This window comes from Echiichthys vipera (genome assembly GCF_963691815.1).
Source record: "Echiichthys vipera genome assembly, chromosome: X".
NCBI classification, from domain to species: domain Eukaryota; kingdom Metazoa; phylum Chordata; class Actinopteri; order Perciformes; family Trachinidae; genus Echiichthys; species Echiichthys vipera.
Genome location: NC_139825.1, coordinates 37,331,652 through 37,348,402, shown reverse-complemented (window position 1 = coordinate 37,348,402; position 16,751 = coordinate 37,331,652). Strand labels below are relative to the sequence as shown.

At 40.2% G+C, this 16,751-nt stretch overlaps 1 protein-coding gene across 1 annotated transcript in view; it reads left to right on the top strand.

Annotated features, from left to right (window-relative positions):
- The window catches only part of suclg2 (succinate-CoA ligase GDP-forming subunit beta), a gene marked incomplete at its 5' end in the record, with an annotated part of 125,936 nt that extends 113,978 nt beyond the window's left edge, over positions 1-11,958 (top strand). The window contains 2 exons of the mRNA XM_083938753.1: positions 2,120-2,240; positions 11,047-11,958. Coding sequence (XP_083794879.1) covers positions 2,120-2,240; positions 11,047-11,159 — 234 coding nt within the window. The 3' untranslated portion in view covers positions 11,160-11,958. The remainder of the gene's footprint in view (positions 1-2,119; positions 2,241-11,046) is intronic.
- Positions 11,959-16,751: the final 4,793 nt, after the last annotated feature.

Below are 16,751 nucleotides of genomic sequence, written 5' to 3'. Positions count from 1 at the left end.
AATTGGTACCTCAAACTTAATTTTGTTCAAGGGTTTAGTTGTTCAAATAAGCACATCACATATTACAATGCAAGTAACCATAGTGAAAATGTTAACTCACTGTATCGACCCTTTCCTAGTTCAAATTGATTACAACAAAAGCTAACAAAATGGATAATAATTTGAAACACCCTGTCTTTTGTCTTTTGGTAAGTGGCCATTGTATAAATGAAAAAATGCAAACTGGATGCCTTCTGCTATCGAAAGAAAACGGACTGCCATTCTTTGCCCTCACCTCATCCATAATTTAAAGGAATTAGAACACTCCATCATGTATTATTACATGAATAATCTGGAGGTTGTGATTAATTTTGTTTTTCTTAGTTTTTCATTTGAACATCTGAGTCATGTTCATTTGCAGGTTGGGATAATGTTTTTGTTGTGTTGTTTTTTTTTCATTCCTGTCCACATCTCTGTGTGATATACTTGATCAGCTCTCAGTTTTGACCTAACAGCTTTCTCGAGTTCTTTGCACTACATCTGAGTCTGCATGCTGCTGTCTACATCTCTGCTTGTTTTGGAGCTCTTTCCTGGTCGTGTCATTGGTCGTGTCATTCTCTGCTGTTATAAGGAGATGCTCATTTGGATAGCACATGGAGGACAATGCCGTGGTTGTCGCTCTGAGAGCTATCCAAGCCCTTGATCTTCTTTCCCTATGAACATCATTACCACACGCCAAAAACCTACACATTCACAACAGTCACACACACACACACACAACACACACCCACACATACATACACCCACGAGCTGCTCATCCAAATCGGCGCTAACAGATTAGCAGTGATTATAAACAAACATGGAGGATTAATCCTATGTGCTCTCAGTCTACTTTTCCACTGAGCTAGCCAGGGTAATTACCAAGTGCTAGATTGTTAGTGTAATTGCACAAACACAAACAACACGCGCACACACACTAGCTGCTTTGCTTTACTACTTAATAACATCAGTTTCATGCTTATTTTGTGGGAAAGTTGCAAAGAAATTGCAAGACAGTTGAAGTACAGACAGCGAGATTGGCACGACTTAGCGTGTTTAAAGCTCAAACTCACTCTTCTTGATAACTTTTAGGGAAATATGGAATCATCATGGCAAAGGATATCTTAACAATTGCAAATGATAGCTATTGCATTTAAATTTAGTCACTTGCAGAGAGGGGGGAACCTATTGGATCTGCTGTGTGTGTGCTTTGCCTTTTTCTATTTTATTATTTCACTAGTCTGAATTGTTTTTTACAGTACAGTTTTAGAGGCTAAATATGATACATGGCTCAGCCACATTAGACGGTTTGAAAACCAGCCAGGTGTGTACCTGTTTGTCATGTCACCACTTCCCATTGAAATATGGCTTTATTATTTGGCCCCAGTGTTGCCTGTATCACTTGCTGCTGCCCTCTTAACTTAACAATATATTATTTTATTCTGCCTCCAGTGTGACAGTGTTATATAACCATGATTGGTGGTGAGGCTGCTCTACTAAATGTTTTCCTTAATAGTGAGGTTTCAGTCTCGAAACAATTAGTTTTGAACTAATGTGTTTCCAACTGTCACTAAGGATGTAAGAAAATATTGATACAGTGTCGCAATGCTATGTTTTGTGATACTGTATTGATTTTTTATTTAATTGATTTATGTTGTATATTGTTTAAACTTCTGAACGCTAGATACAGCAACAGTGTTTTAATGTATTGTCAGCCATCTCAATCTTCTGCTCAAATGTTAACAACGTATGCATATATTGGTGCGTTCTTTATACAAATGACAGTTTTACTAAAATATGTTTAAAAAACCTGGGATAGAATACCTTGTTACAATATCACACTATATTGCACCGTGTTGAGTCTTAACCCCTTTATCTTGATAGAAATCGTATCACCAGATTCTTGCCAATCCACAGCCATGGCTGTCACAATGATGAGTGAAAGTGAATTTGTCAATTGTGTTGTGCTTCAGTTTGGACAAACCATGTTAAACCATCAAAATAAATGTTGTACATCGTTTACATAATACTACTTTCCTTTTGTTCACAGGTCTGTCTCCACTACTGGCTTTAATCATTTATTCAATATCTTCTTTCACAGGTTGAGGCCATCCTGATCAACATCTTTGGTGGGATCGTCAACTGTGCCATCATTGCTAACGGCATCACCAAGGCCTGTCAAGAGCTTGAGCTGAAGGTGCCTCTGGTTGTCAGGCTTGAAGGTGCTTTCACACACACATAAATCTAGGTTTAACCTGTCCGACCCTCTAAGCAAGCCAGCCCCCGCTGACGCTGACACAATACACATACACAATATACATCCTCTGACTCCGAAACGTGGACTGTTGATCTCCATCTAGCATGCATTGAAAGCACCTGACCTTAATGAGGATTTGATGATGCTGGGTAATGACACTGCCCTCCTTAAGGGGATAGTTTTGCTTTTTTTAAGTGGGGTTATGTGAGGTACTTATCAAAAGTCAGTTTATTGCCTGGAACAACGACATGGAAACTAAGCAAGGTACTGCTGTGGACAGGGGCAGCAGCTAAAAAGTATTTTAGACACACACACAGACAATTAATTTCAGTTTAACTGTACATTATATTTAAAATAGTTTCAAAGGTTTTTCTTCGGTATACTCTTAATTTTCTTGTATTTGTTTATTCCATAAACTGTGAATGAGCTGTCTAAAGAACGGTGACTTAAGAAGGTTTTGCTGCAGCTGCTGCCCCCATCCACAGCAGTTAGCCTGTCTGCTTCTACAAACTGACGATGTACTAACTGTCATCTACTGTAGATAATACACTTACTATGAATAAATACCTCATACAACCCCACTTAAAAAAGCAGAACTCTCTCTTTAAAGCTATAATTTAAAACCACAAACTTGTCACTCATTTTGATCACCTCTTTGCCTTTGCATAACATACATATTTAGGCAGAGGTAACCAGCATCTCTAACACTAGCATAGGTATCATGCAAACACATTGTGGATCAGCCAAATTGAATTTAAAATTCAAGAATTTTATTCTATTCTTGGTTTCACCGTGACCTGACCGCTAGCCCTACAGCCACAGCTCAGGAATAAAGCATACAAAGCCAGGTTAATAATGCCTGATAATATAACCAGTTATATCTAATTTTGAATGTACTTATTCTCTACTTTGAAGTGACACATGCATATTTTATCACTTTATTGTGTGATTGGTAAACAGCATAAGTGCTGCAAATTTTCCACCACCTCTTTTCCCCCTTGTATTAAACTTTGGAGCCGTTGTATTATTGCTGCTGTACTCTCTGGAATCTATCCATCTTCATTGGGGCCCAGTGTCCCAGTCAGAACAGCAGTGCATTTTTCATACATGTCACAGTTTGCAGCACCCGTCATTAGCGCCAGCCTGAATAACAGCAGAGATGGCACTGATTGTCTCACCTTTCACCTGCATATGATAATGAAACCGTGTGTGTGTGTGTGTGTGTGTGTGTGTGTGTGTGTGTGTGTGTGTGTGTGTGTGTGTGTGTGTGTGTGTGTGTGTGTGTGTGTGTGTGTGTGTGTGTGTGTGTGTGTGTGTGTGTGTGTGTGTGTGTGTGTGTGTGTGTGTGTGTGTGTGTGTGTGTGTGTGTGTGTGTGTGTGTGTGTGTGTGTGTGTGTGTGTGTGTGTGTGAGTGTGTGTGATGGTAGCAGTGACTCCCGGGGGTATGGGGCCAGTTTGTGGTTAGCTTAATTGTCAAGATCCAGTTGAGTGGTGTGTCCAGAGCAGTGAGCAAGAGAGTGCGTGTGTTTTAGCCTTCAGCACTTCATACTGCATGTCCCCACACACTCTACTAATATGGTTTGTAGGTCAGAGCGCGTAAGCTGTTTTTAGAACCCAACTGTGCACTGAGACACTACAGTACGGTAGATATGGCTGTTCAGAGTGGAAAGTATGGAAAGTTTAGTTATCATATTAATACTAGGGCTGGACCCCAATATTCAAATAGTTCGTTGGGTAAGTTCGTTTTTCAATATTGGTATTTGGATATTCATTGAACAGCTGCAGGACAGTCAATACCTTGTACTGCTACCAACATTAGCTGCTCCGTTTCAACAATGTTTAAAGATTTAAAGACTTTCATGCTGACTGAAATAGACCACACTGTTCGGGACTATTTCAACTAATGAGCCGCTAATTTATGAATTCCACTGAAACACTGCAGCCTATGCATGAGACATTTCTGTCAGAGTCGCGTTATAACCAAGCTGTCTGGTGTGTGTGCTTTAACTGTAGCAGACTGCTGTAGTTTTCAGGTGATTTAATGAAGATGAACACCATCTATGGCCGCGCGTAATGGAGCTGGAGATGATCTGGCTCCTTCTGGCTTACTTTGGGACAGCCCTAATTAAAACTTTTTGTTCTCAACCAAATGAAGCCTGTTGACACGGAGGGAGACATATTTAGCAAAGCCCAGAATCATGATTAAGAATGTTGTGTTATTGTTTTCACTATTCCCTCCTAAAAAAAGCACATTTCATGCAGGTGTGTAATATTAGGACATTTTTTGTCCGATATAACTGCACCTGAACCAGAACTGAAGCTATAACAAGGACAGATACGTTGCCTTAACACAAATCCCACAAATCATCACTGCACACAGTACAAGTTATCACAGAAGCATCGGTGCCAGCAAATACTCAAGATGCAAAAATATGCATGTGTGTGATTTATATCCACTGCCTTGACGTTGCTGATGGAGCATGTGGCTGAAAATGGTATACAACTGCTGAAATACGTTGCCACAGAATAGATTGGATAAACAAGCAAAACAGCTCCTTAATTAGCCACTACACATTTATCATACCAGGTCATGTAATTCAACCTGACTCACATACAGGCCGAGTCCAGAAGGTCACTGCTGGAGGTTGGTCCAACCACATTCTCCTTGCCCAGGCCTAATCCAAGCTTTTGCTGTGGGTCATTACACCCTGGGCCGCAGTCTTGTGGAGAAGATTGGTTCAGAATCAATCAGCTCAGCTTGCTAGGCTGACCGCAGGGCAGTGAGAACAGCCCAATGCTCTTCAACAGGATCAGAATGGATTAACTGGCACACTTTTAATTGGGAAGGCTCTTTTTTTAAAAAGCCTGGATTGATTACATTGGGGGAGAGTTATGTATTCCCATATGTGGAGGAGAAGGGTCATGTTGACTAGATGCTGACATGGTTGAATTAGTTGATAGGGTTGCTTCAAGTGTCTGCTTAATGAGTCTAAACTAGAGCACACCCAGTTTATGGGCTACAGTATTAACACTTATATTCATAGTAAATTTATGCAACAGATTCAGCACAGAACAGACATATAGACACGCATACAAATATTTTAGTTTTTGATAGGAAGAGATACATGAGAAAGTGCTATACTGCCCTCTTTGGCAACAGTGTGAACATGGACACATTGCTCTGTGAGGATGCTGTCTGCCACTATGGAGAAAATTCCCCTTGAATAGCCCTCAGGGTCCAGGGAAAAAAGGTGACTGAATTCGCTTAACTCTGTTCTCTGGCCTATTGATTTCCCGAGCCATTCCCCAACTGCCTGTCAAATAGTGGCGGCTTTTTTCTCTGTTTTTTCTCTCTCTTAATTAAAAAGAGACGCGAGGCCCAATGGTACGATTGAGATGGCCCTTTTACTCCGGACAATGTCCTCATAGCTTAAATAGCCATGTGCTGCATCCATGCACACACAAACAGGTATGCATATACGTACACAAACGCAGCTGTTTACAAATATGTACACACTGCCTTGTTTTGACACTGATATCTACCCAGTCCATTGTTTTTAGTATTTTAAATAAATAGATTTACTAAATGTTTAGTCATTAGCTTAAACGAATTTCAATTTTATCTTAATTTCGTACATTGTATATCTTATTTTTACTCCTTGCTTCAAAGAAGCACCTGAAAAGATTTGAATAGGTCATTAGAATAAATGCTGTACACCTGCTTCAGATACACAAACACAGTGCTGTTAAGTATTAATACAATAAGGTTCTTTAGCATGGATGAAAACCTGAATGACTGGATGAATTATCTAAACTGTCAGTGTGAGATGCTCTTTGAATCTTGTACATGTAGCTATAGTGTGTTTGTCTCTCTTAAACAAGAGTTGAGACAACATAGAAAATATGAAAACTTAGATTAATGACTCGCTAGCACATTAAAGAAAAGTGTCTGCAGCGTTCAGGACTATCTCGCTCTGCGTTCAAATGAGAAGTATTTGATGTTTCACACACACAATGGAGGGAGGAGCAGGCCACATCCGTTTTTGACTGTGAAGAGAAAAATGCTCACTGTTTGGTACTGATTATTATGAGAATTAACAATACAGAACAAGTCAGAACAAGTTTGATGACATGCAGTGAGGAAAGAAAATGTTTTTACACCAGTTATTCAAGGTTACTGGGTGAGCAAAACACCAAGCTAATAGTATTTTCTGCCATGCTTGCTGTGACATCATTCTTAAAAAAGGTAAAGTGTCTCAGTTCTTTAATATTCATCAACATAATGGTCTCTTTTCCTCAGTATATATATAGTGTGTATATATCTCAATTGTGTTACCGGGTGGCCTTAATATCTGCCAAAAATCCTTAGCAATCGTTTCAGATACATGAGGATTCTCCTTAATCTGTTTCAAACTAGCTCCACAAAATAACTGTTACACAAAATCCAAAAACACAGCGTCTGTTTACAATTACACTAATTTTTAATTGTCCCAAAAATATTTGAAACCAACACAAAAATAAGCAAATTAAAAAGTCTACAATACTGATTTTTTTTTGTGATGTCAGAAACCTGAAAGAAAAAACGGTCACACAGGTCTTTAAATCACAGCTCTGAAACTTTTTCGAAACACAAGTCAGAGTGACCAAAAGTGACACAATAATAGACTGTTTTGGCACCGTTATTCAGTCATTCTTTATAAAAATGTGGAAAACGGAATGGGGGGACAGAGTTTTTCCGCCATTACGCCGGCAGCGGAGGTAAGCTTGTCACAGAGCCGAATTGACATCTGTGTAAAAGGGACAACACGCACACACAAACCAACGCTGGTTGGAGCACGTCTCTCATCCGTTGCTTCTGTCTAAAATCACACATTATGGCGACATTACTGTATGCGGCCATTGTTTGGTTCAGTGTAAAAAAGGCAAAGCCGGCATAACGGCAGCTCTTTACGGGTCTAGTATCTGCTGTGAAAAGGCCTATGGTAAATGTTAAAACAACACAAGCAGAGAAGAGCCATGAAGTCAGCAAACTGGCTCACTCACAATAGCAATATTAAGTCTAGCATCTAAACTTCAGTGTACTGAACCAAGCAAATGGTGTGTTTTATTACTTATGAATCCAACTATTTTTTTGTGAAACAGATATGCTGTTATTTCTTCTACAGAAAGTTACACAGTCTCACTTTATTGAAAACAAAGTTCAGAGTAAATGTATCAAGCTAACATCACACCAACAGAAACAGATTTAGATTTGTTATCAAGTTTCACATCGTTGTTTTTCGTTATCTTTACCTCATACAAGAACACAGTCTTTTCTGTCGCCCCCTGATAGGAACCACGAGAAGTACAGAGTTACTCTGTACGTCCAAGACTGGAGTCTTGTCCTCTCATCACATCCTTGCAGCTCAGCTTGTTAAGACAGAATTAGTCTCAGATTTAGGCAGCAGTACTGCAACATCAACAGAACTTCTCCAGCGCAAGCCTTTGGCAAAGCCCCAAGCCTTATTATCTTGTTGAAATATGGCAGCCTGTAATTGACTCACACATTAAAGTGACATTTTCACAATAGCCACGAGTAAGCTTGCTCATTAGTGCGGAGATCCAACAGAAATGTGTTATGAAGTGGCAATATATCACATGGCGAAATACTTGAGGCTACTTGGTGTTTCATTGTTTTGGCTTGAACAGTGTGTTTAAAGACTGAGCTGAGCTCTCTGTTTTGGCTGATCAGCTTATCCGTCAGTAGAAAAGTAATGGTGATGTAGATTGGGATTGAATTCAACTTATAATAGATGTTTGTTTGAAAATAAAGTGCAGAACGGCAAGTGACTTCTGAAAGACAGAAATCTGTAGTAATTAACAATCAATGAGAGAGGTTAGAGATTAACAACCCCATAGAACTATGAGATAATGTGTATTGTGATATTTTTCTGCTGTGGGATGAAACCCCCCCCCCCCCCGTTTTAGGTGATTATTTAAAATTATTCTCGTGATATTTTATATTAAAATTAGTCTTGGTGTGAATGCATTGTATTACTGCATGTGTCTGAATCCAGGTTGTGAGTAGGTCTCTGGCAGCACCTAGTGGCTGCAGGTGAACACACACATTGATATACTCAGCATACCCTATACCCACACACACACACATTTACACACACCTAGTGGGGCTTTATCCAGCTGGGCTCTATCGTTGCCTCTGCTGCTGTGAGTTATCAGTGCTCCCTACTGCTCACAGTGGAACTGCACTCAGCTCTCTCTCCTTTTGCTCTATTGCCCTCTCTCCACCACCCCACCTCACCCCTATCTCTATCTCTCTCTCTCTCTCTCTCTCTCTCTCTCTCTCTCTCTCTCTCTCTCTCTCTCTCTCTCTCTCTCTCTCTCTCTCTCTCTCTCTCTCTCTCTCTCTCTCTCTCTCTCTCTCTCTCTCTCTCTCTCTCTCTCTCTCTCTTGCTCACTTTCACTCTCACTCTCACTCTCACACACACACACACACACAAACACGTAGAAAAAGACCCACGTAAATGTATGTCTCTACTTTCTCACTCCCACAGATGTGTGATTCCTCCCTCACACATTACGTGGGTAACACAGAGAGCATGGATGCAGTGTCTTAACAATGTCGCACACACTTTTGCTTCTCATGAATATTTATGGAATGAAAAAATAGCAGAAATGCATGTGTTGTTTACTGTAGTTCATTGCTATATACACTTTCCATAGGCGCATTTGTCTTCTCAGAGTATCTCTTGCATTATGTATTTGCTGTGGGCACATATGGTCTACTGTTGTTCCAACTTTGTTTTTAATCATCTGCCAGATAAGCCTGACAGTATGATAATATGGATCTGTCAATCCCGATGAGGTTCCCGGGTCAGCCTCTTGAATGTAAAGCATATAGTACCACCCCACCCCTCATTATGAGCGACAGCATTGACACTATAGATTTGTCTGTGGACACCCAGAGAGAGAATGTTCAATGCTTCAGTATTTGATGAGAAGACTCTGGACACCTAATCCCCTGTTTATGTGCCAATGCAAGGTTTCTTCCTGCTCTCATTCTAATTAATTACATTGCAGAATTGATTGTTTGGAGTGTTAGCCTGCGAAAAATGTGTTTGGAATGACTTATTATCTGGCTGGACAAAAGAGATGAAATATTAGGCGTTAAGTGGCGCTGGTAATAGAATTCCTCATGAAAGGTCTATTGATCAGGGTGGCCGGGCCTCCGGAGAATTCACATATCATGAAGTCTTAATTACACGCCAGCCAGCAGAGCTAAGGTCAACCTGCAAGCGTCTAAGGATGAACACACACGCAGCTCCATATCACAGATGTGGCCAGAGTGAATACAGAGAGACACCAGTGCACACAAGTGGCAATTATGGTCACGTCAAACATTTTTAATTACATGCATACTGTAAATACTGTACATGTATGTACAGTAGGCTTACAATTTAGATTAATCTGCAGATTATTGTTCTTCGCATCAGCCTGCTAGTTCTCATTATAAAAAGTTCTGGTGTTGTAACAGTAATTTACCTTGATTGGTGTCTCAAACTAAGCCATGTTGGTTTCTTGTATTTGAGTGAATTAGCCTTGTAAAATCCTTGATAAGTCCTTGACTTTGATGTTGGGGAAAGTGTGGGAACCCTGCCATTAACCATTAATGGTCAATGTCAAATGTTTTGTCCGACCAGTGGTTTAACATAAAGGGATTCTGTTTACCATCATAGAAGACAAATACACAGGTTTGAGAAGCTGGAACCAGTGAAATGTTTCCATTTTACCTTAAACAATTATTATTTATTATTATTATTATTATTATTATTAATTTTCTGTGGATTGACCAATTGTAGGGCATTATATTTATCATTATGTAAAATAGGAGCCAAGTGAATTAAATGGGAGTAAAGGTTAATACTGATTAGAAATTTAAAAAATATAATACAAAATTCCAAGACCAGAGAATTGTTGATACCAGAGCAGAGATCCCTGAAATGTTTTTTTCTTTGCCATCATGTCTTCATATGTAAAATCAATAAATGCCACATAAACAGTTGGCTTTTGTTGTTGTTTTTGCAGCGTTGGCGATTCTTCATTTGACCTTTTGCTCTATTACCCTCTCTCCAACACCCCAACCCTACCCCCCCCCCTCTCTCTTTCTATCTCACTCTCACTCCCCCTCTCTCCCCCTCCGTCCTTTCCCTCTCCGCGTCCTTCCGTCCACTGCGGCCCCCCCCTGCCCTGTGTTGTGACAGGCTTGTCAGGCTCATGTTTGGCTGCGCAGCGTGCAGCCAGTTCAATGTGTAGAGCCTTGGGGCTATGGAGAGTGTCTCTAGGTGTCTCTCTCTCTCTCTCTCTCATCACTGGTTGGTTGGGGATCTACTGGGGCATAGACACCACCTTTATAACCCAGCACCTGTTACCCATGACCTCGGCAAACACACGCACGCACGCGCGCGCGCGCACACACACACACACACACACACACACACACACACACACACACACACACACACACACACACACACACACACACACACACACACACACACACACACACACACACATTGTTCCCAGACAGAAGCTGCCACCTTTTACCCATAACTCCATCCATCTGTCATCATGAGCATTGATTCCTCCAAAGGAACTTTGTGTCTTTCACACGTGTGTGGTTTTTACATCAGGGCAGATGGCACATCAGGTTCAACCTTGTTAAGCCGTTTTTGTTATTTTTGCCTGCTGTAACAGCGTTTTCCTTTGTCTTCAAGGGACCAACGTCCACGAGGCCAAGAGGATTCTGACCGAGAGCGGCCTGCCCATCACGGCAGCAGAGAACCTGGACGACGCTGCCAAGAAAGCAGTGGCCGCCATCAAGAAATAGAAAACCCCACCCATCACTGACATGAATACAGTTTCATATCATCACCGTCAGCCTTTTCTTACAAACGCAGACCTCCAGAACTTCAAACCTTTGCTCTCAAAGGCCTTTAATTTTAATGTTTTTGTGTTAATACTAGCTTTGCAATACTTTTTTCTGCCAACTCAACTTCTATAAATTTGCGCTCAGGCTTGTCAGAGTAAGCATTTCCTTGAATATCATAAAGCTCTAGTGACATTTGGCAGAAATTGGACAACACTTTGTGCATTCCTTTTTCCAAGGTGAAAGATGCAGTTTTCTCTGCATATTGTGGCATTTGTATGAAATATTGGTTAGTTAATTGGGTTTTTCCCTCCGTCCTCGGCTTACGGTACTGTAAGTTACAGTATTACTGAAATTAGGCCCATTCTCGAGAAATCATTTGTTGCCACTTGTAGCCAAAACGAAAGGGCAGCATTACAGCAAGCAGTTAACTTTGGAACCAAACCATTAATCCATCCAATGCGTTTTCAGCGTATCAGATTAGGTGGATAAAATACCCACACTTTGAATTTTGTACATCGTGTCTTAACTGTAAAGTGCTCTATGGTAAACGGTGTGTTGACTGCTTAAATCTGTGCCTATTTCATGACAGCTAAAGGGTTTTGTGAACCATCTTGCCTCCAGCAGTCATTAAATACAGAGGTGTTGAGGAATCAAAAGAAAATCATGTAGGTTTTTTTCTAATCATGAATGTATGATGACTTGAATACAGTGTCAAAACTGTGTAAATAATGTGAGAGATTAAAAACAAATATTTCAAGACTACTGTCTCGTTTATGTGTTAACCTCACATTAGCATCTCGAGGGGGGGGGCTGAAGCAGATGTGAAGTAATGAAGACATGGAAATCACAACTCTACTAATTCTACTGGCTTTTTCAGGAGAGAGCAAATTTTCAGGAAAGATGTAATGTCATTTATTTTATAGATCAACTTACTGTATGTTAAGTTTTAGGGTCAAATAGTATAATATGTTTAGTTTAAAACTTTGATAAGATCCATACCAGTTTAGTTAAAAGAAGGATAGGTTTAATTTGAATACATTTGTATTTCATGAGCCACGTTTTTGCTAGGCAAATCTGTACCTCCGCAGTGTACAACCATTTGTGGATAAGCTTGTCTTTGGGGTTGCAGCTAACTATTGTCATTATTGATTGATTGACAAATGTTTTCTCTATTAATTGACTGACTAGTCTATTAGATTACTATTAATCTATTCTATTTTTCCTATAATGTTAACGATCATTCTTTTGGCACATGCTTTTGTCCAAATTCTAGTAAAATTACAATATTATGTTCTACAGTATTTTGTCAGTAAATAGTTGTTTGCAATTCTTTTAGTGTTTGTTATTAAAAAAGAAAGACGCAATCCATTAGAATCATCACATGTTTTGCATTTGCGTTTGAACAATTAATCGACTGTCAAATTAGTTGCCAATTAATTTTCTAATGTTTAACTAATCGATTAATCGACAAATTGGCGTTCAATTTGTTCAATTGTCTTTTCTTTGTGATATGGTGGAATAAAAGGCAACTCCAAACTCTTTTGGGCTTTTGAGGGAAAATAAGATTAACACTCAACCACATCATTGCAGAAACTTACGGATGACTGGCTGTTGATCTGCAAAGTGGAATTATTTTTAACAAAGATTTTGAAATGAGAAAAAATATAACAGATTTTGTGTAAAACAGCCTTGCACCTTGTGACAACACATCCATAGTCTTTGCTGGCTTAAAAACTTTCTAATGAAAGATAATGCAAAAATCAAATTATACCAATTTCTACAAAAGACTTTAATCTCCTTGTTTATTACATTGCGTTTAATACATAGATTTGGATTAATCGTCAGTAGTGTAAAAAGGTTTCCACAAACTCTCTGATGTATATGCAGTATATACGTATTTTACACAATTTTCTATTCTGCCTGGCTTTTCATCTGTGGATTGGTACACACACACACTAACATTCACACACACTTAAACTCCTCAAATCACACACTTTCAGTACTCTAATGAAACTCAAGTGTTCATCATCCCAAGAGAGACTTGAGAGGAGAGACTGTCCTTCATAGGCTCTGTGTGAGCAGAACAGAAAGACAGAGAGTTGACTGAGACCTATTCCTGTCAGACGCACTGACTGTGTGATGGATTATCTGTCAGGCAATCTGAGAGGACGCCCAGACACACGGCATCGACTGCCACCTCCATGAAAGACACACACACAAAGTATTTTTCCCCCTCCTGTATGCGCCAGGAGGTTTTCTCTGAGTGTTTCTCTGACAGTATAAGAACTTTGCTCATCTGTTAAACACTAACATGTTTTTTTATCTGGCAAAGTCAAGAGGACTCCAGATGGGGGCCTTCTGGTAATTGAAGCAGTTGCTATACATTTTTGATTTCCACAAAGTTAGAAGTGACATGCGCTGTATTAACAGCCAACCTTGACACAACGTAAAAGGAGATATTAAGTGAAATTGTTGGCTAACTATTATAATTTACTTGTTGTTTGTTAATTTTGTGTCCCTATCACCAAGAGTCATCTCAAGACAAATTCCGAGGTCCGTGCCAGCCATCCAAGCCGTAGAAATGGGCTGAAGGGTTCAATAATTGCCTTATTTCATGCTCTTCCCTCCGTGTGTCAGAAATATCCCTGCTGATGGATTGGACGGAGGAATTTAAGGCTTGTTAAACGGGCTTCTCGGGCCCTGATATTGTTTAATTCAGTGTCAAGCTGGAGGTCACAACGAAGTGTGCACACTGATTTACCCAGCAAAATTAGTGCCGCTCCTTCATATAAATATAGATGAGGGGGGAAGAAGCTTTGGAGGTCAGCTTGAAGACTTCTATCATGTTGCCTGCTGCTTTTAACTCGGCTAATACCTCTGGAGGTGAGAGAAGGGGGTGTTGTTTTAAACAACCCTTTGGGCGGGCTACTCCTTTAATTAAACTAAATTATTATGCCTGGGGAGTTATATTTTTCACCCTTGGTGGAACACTTTATTTGTCTCTGTAATTGTCCATTTTGCTTGCTCGAAACGTGACAGTTTTTTTTATATGGTTGTGTATTGATGTCAAAACAGTAATTGCCACTTTATGAAGCAGCCGTCAGTGTTTAAATGTGTTGGGAGAGAAAAGCTCTTAAAAAGCATTCTTTCAGACAACAGGGTCAAGGCCGTCTTTCAGGAAGTATTGGATATTTATTGAGTAATTTAGAAGCAAGAACTTTGAACATATTAGTCCATAATAAAGCAATAACAGTATGAATTGCCTCCGGCTATTGTACTTCACCTTTTAGGGAGAAGGAGTTGCTAAATATTTACAATTTTCTGCCTGTGCATCTCCAACAGGAAGCAAACGGATAAGGAGCATGAGCCTGTGTGTGTGTGTGTGCGTGTGTGTGTGTGTGTGTGTGTGTGTGTGCGTGTGTGTGCGTGTGTGTGTGTGTGTGTGTGCGTGCGTGTGTGTGTGCCTGTGTGTGTGTGTGTGTATGTGTGCGTGTGTGCGTGTGCCTGTGTGTGTGTGTGTGTGTCTGCATATGGCTGCTTCCATCTATGTGTGCAATGAGAACATATGTGCAAGTTCTTGAGAGCTTTGAATAAAGATGGGGAACATTTTCTACATGGAAACGTTGCTTGTTTGTTAGTTTGTTTTCCTCTTCGTGTTCACAGAAATTTAAAATGAGAGAGCTTGTCTGGCCTCACCTCTTGACAGCCGTTATTGTCTAACCACTAGCCTGGAATCATGAAAAATAGTTGCTGACAGGTTTTATGGGGAAGAAGCAACAAAGTGTGGAAGAGAGTAAAAACGTCAAGAGTGAAGGAGGAGTCGAGGCTGTCGGCAGGACGCTGACGTTGAGGTCCTCAGATTTGGCCTTGGCTCGCAGATGAGCAGAAAAATCCATTTCCCTCTCTCCAAACCGTTGTCAGTGTGTCTGTAATTGAAGGACTTGGAATCGATTTAAATTACCTTGGCTGTCTCGAGACATTGAATGAAGAGGAGGCAGGTTTTAAAAATTGCAAAAGGCAATATACTTCATGAATCTTCCTTTTTCCATGACAATGTCTTGTTTTCTCCAAACGTCTCTTGCAATCAATACAATTTGAGGGTCTCTTTAAATCAAGTGCAGAGTTTGAACACGCAAAGAAGAATTTTTGGGATGCTTTTGTCCCCTCTTTTTTGTCTTCACATGATCCATCTATGCCTCTGACATTGTTCCCCTTTCTCCATACATACCCATTAATTTCATTCTTTTCTCTTTTCCATCCTTTTTCTACGTTCTTTTGTCTGTAGAGGTCTCTAACATAACAACAAAATAGCGAAAGGTTACAAAATTGTAACTGTAGCTCTATTAGCACAGACAGAGCCCTCTACCGGACTGTGTAATATTCTCCTCTGATAACAGCACATATTCAACCACTGAAATTTGCATAAATGTTGCTGGCCAATCCGGACTTACCTTCCTGAATACATGTCCCACAGTATATAAGGCAGTACATCCTGCTATAATAAGACACCTACAGCGAGTGGCATAGGGGCAACAGGGCCCCTAGGTAGAGGGCTTACAGGAGAGGGCTTATGGGAACTGGCTCCCACGTTTACTTGAACCCTGCCCATCCTGCTTCCATTAATGCCATCTCTCCATCATACTTCCTGTCCACCCTTCCCTTCCTTCCTTAATTCAACTTTTCTTCCACCTCCCTTCTTCCCTGTCACCTCCCTTCTTCCCTGTCATGTCTCTTTTTTAGCCATGCTAGTGGCATGGCTCTAGAGATGGCATTGCTGGTCGGTCTGCTGGCTGGTCTACTACTTAGATCCAGATTGAACAACTTAAGAATTAATTACGATGGAATTGTGTACAGACATTCATGGTCCCCAAAGGATGCATCCTAATGACTTCGGTGATCCTCTGAATTTTCTTGTGGCGGCACCATAAAGTTTTCTGTGAAATGTTTTGACAACTATTACTTTTCTGTTATTTTTCTAATGCTTTTCTTCCTTACATAGTTTCTCAAATGATGGAAAGAAGAGAAAGGAGCTGAGAGCTGAATATATTCGGCACTTTGTCTTTTCGGATGTACAGTATCTTCGTTCCCATTCTGCTCCTATCCATCCCATCTCTCCATCACGCTTCTTTTCCATTCTTCCCTTCCCTCATGCCATGTCTCTGCCCTTTCTACCCATCATTCAGACATCCATTTATTCGCTCATCTTCTTGTAATTCAGGATGTTCTCCATTCATCTTGCCATTAGGATTCCTTCCTCTCATTTCTATCTTTGTCACATCCTCATTTCACTCAACTGTGCCTTCTAGCAATTTTTGATCTCTTGCTGCCATGCATCCTTCTGTCCTTGCTTACTTACTTCTGCCCTGCTCTACTCCCTTCCTTTCATACTTTTTGGTAGCATTTCTCTTTTCTGTCTTCCTTTTATTCATCCATAACTTTCCCACATTTCATTTATTCCTTCCTAGCTTTCTTGCTTGCTTGCTTCCTACCTGCCTCCTTACTTAGTAACTGCCGATTAAACTTTTTCTACAGTGTTGCTTTTTGACAAGC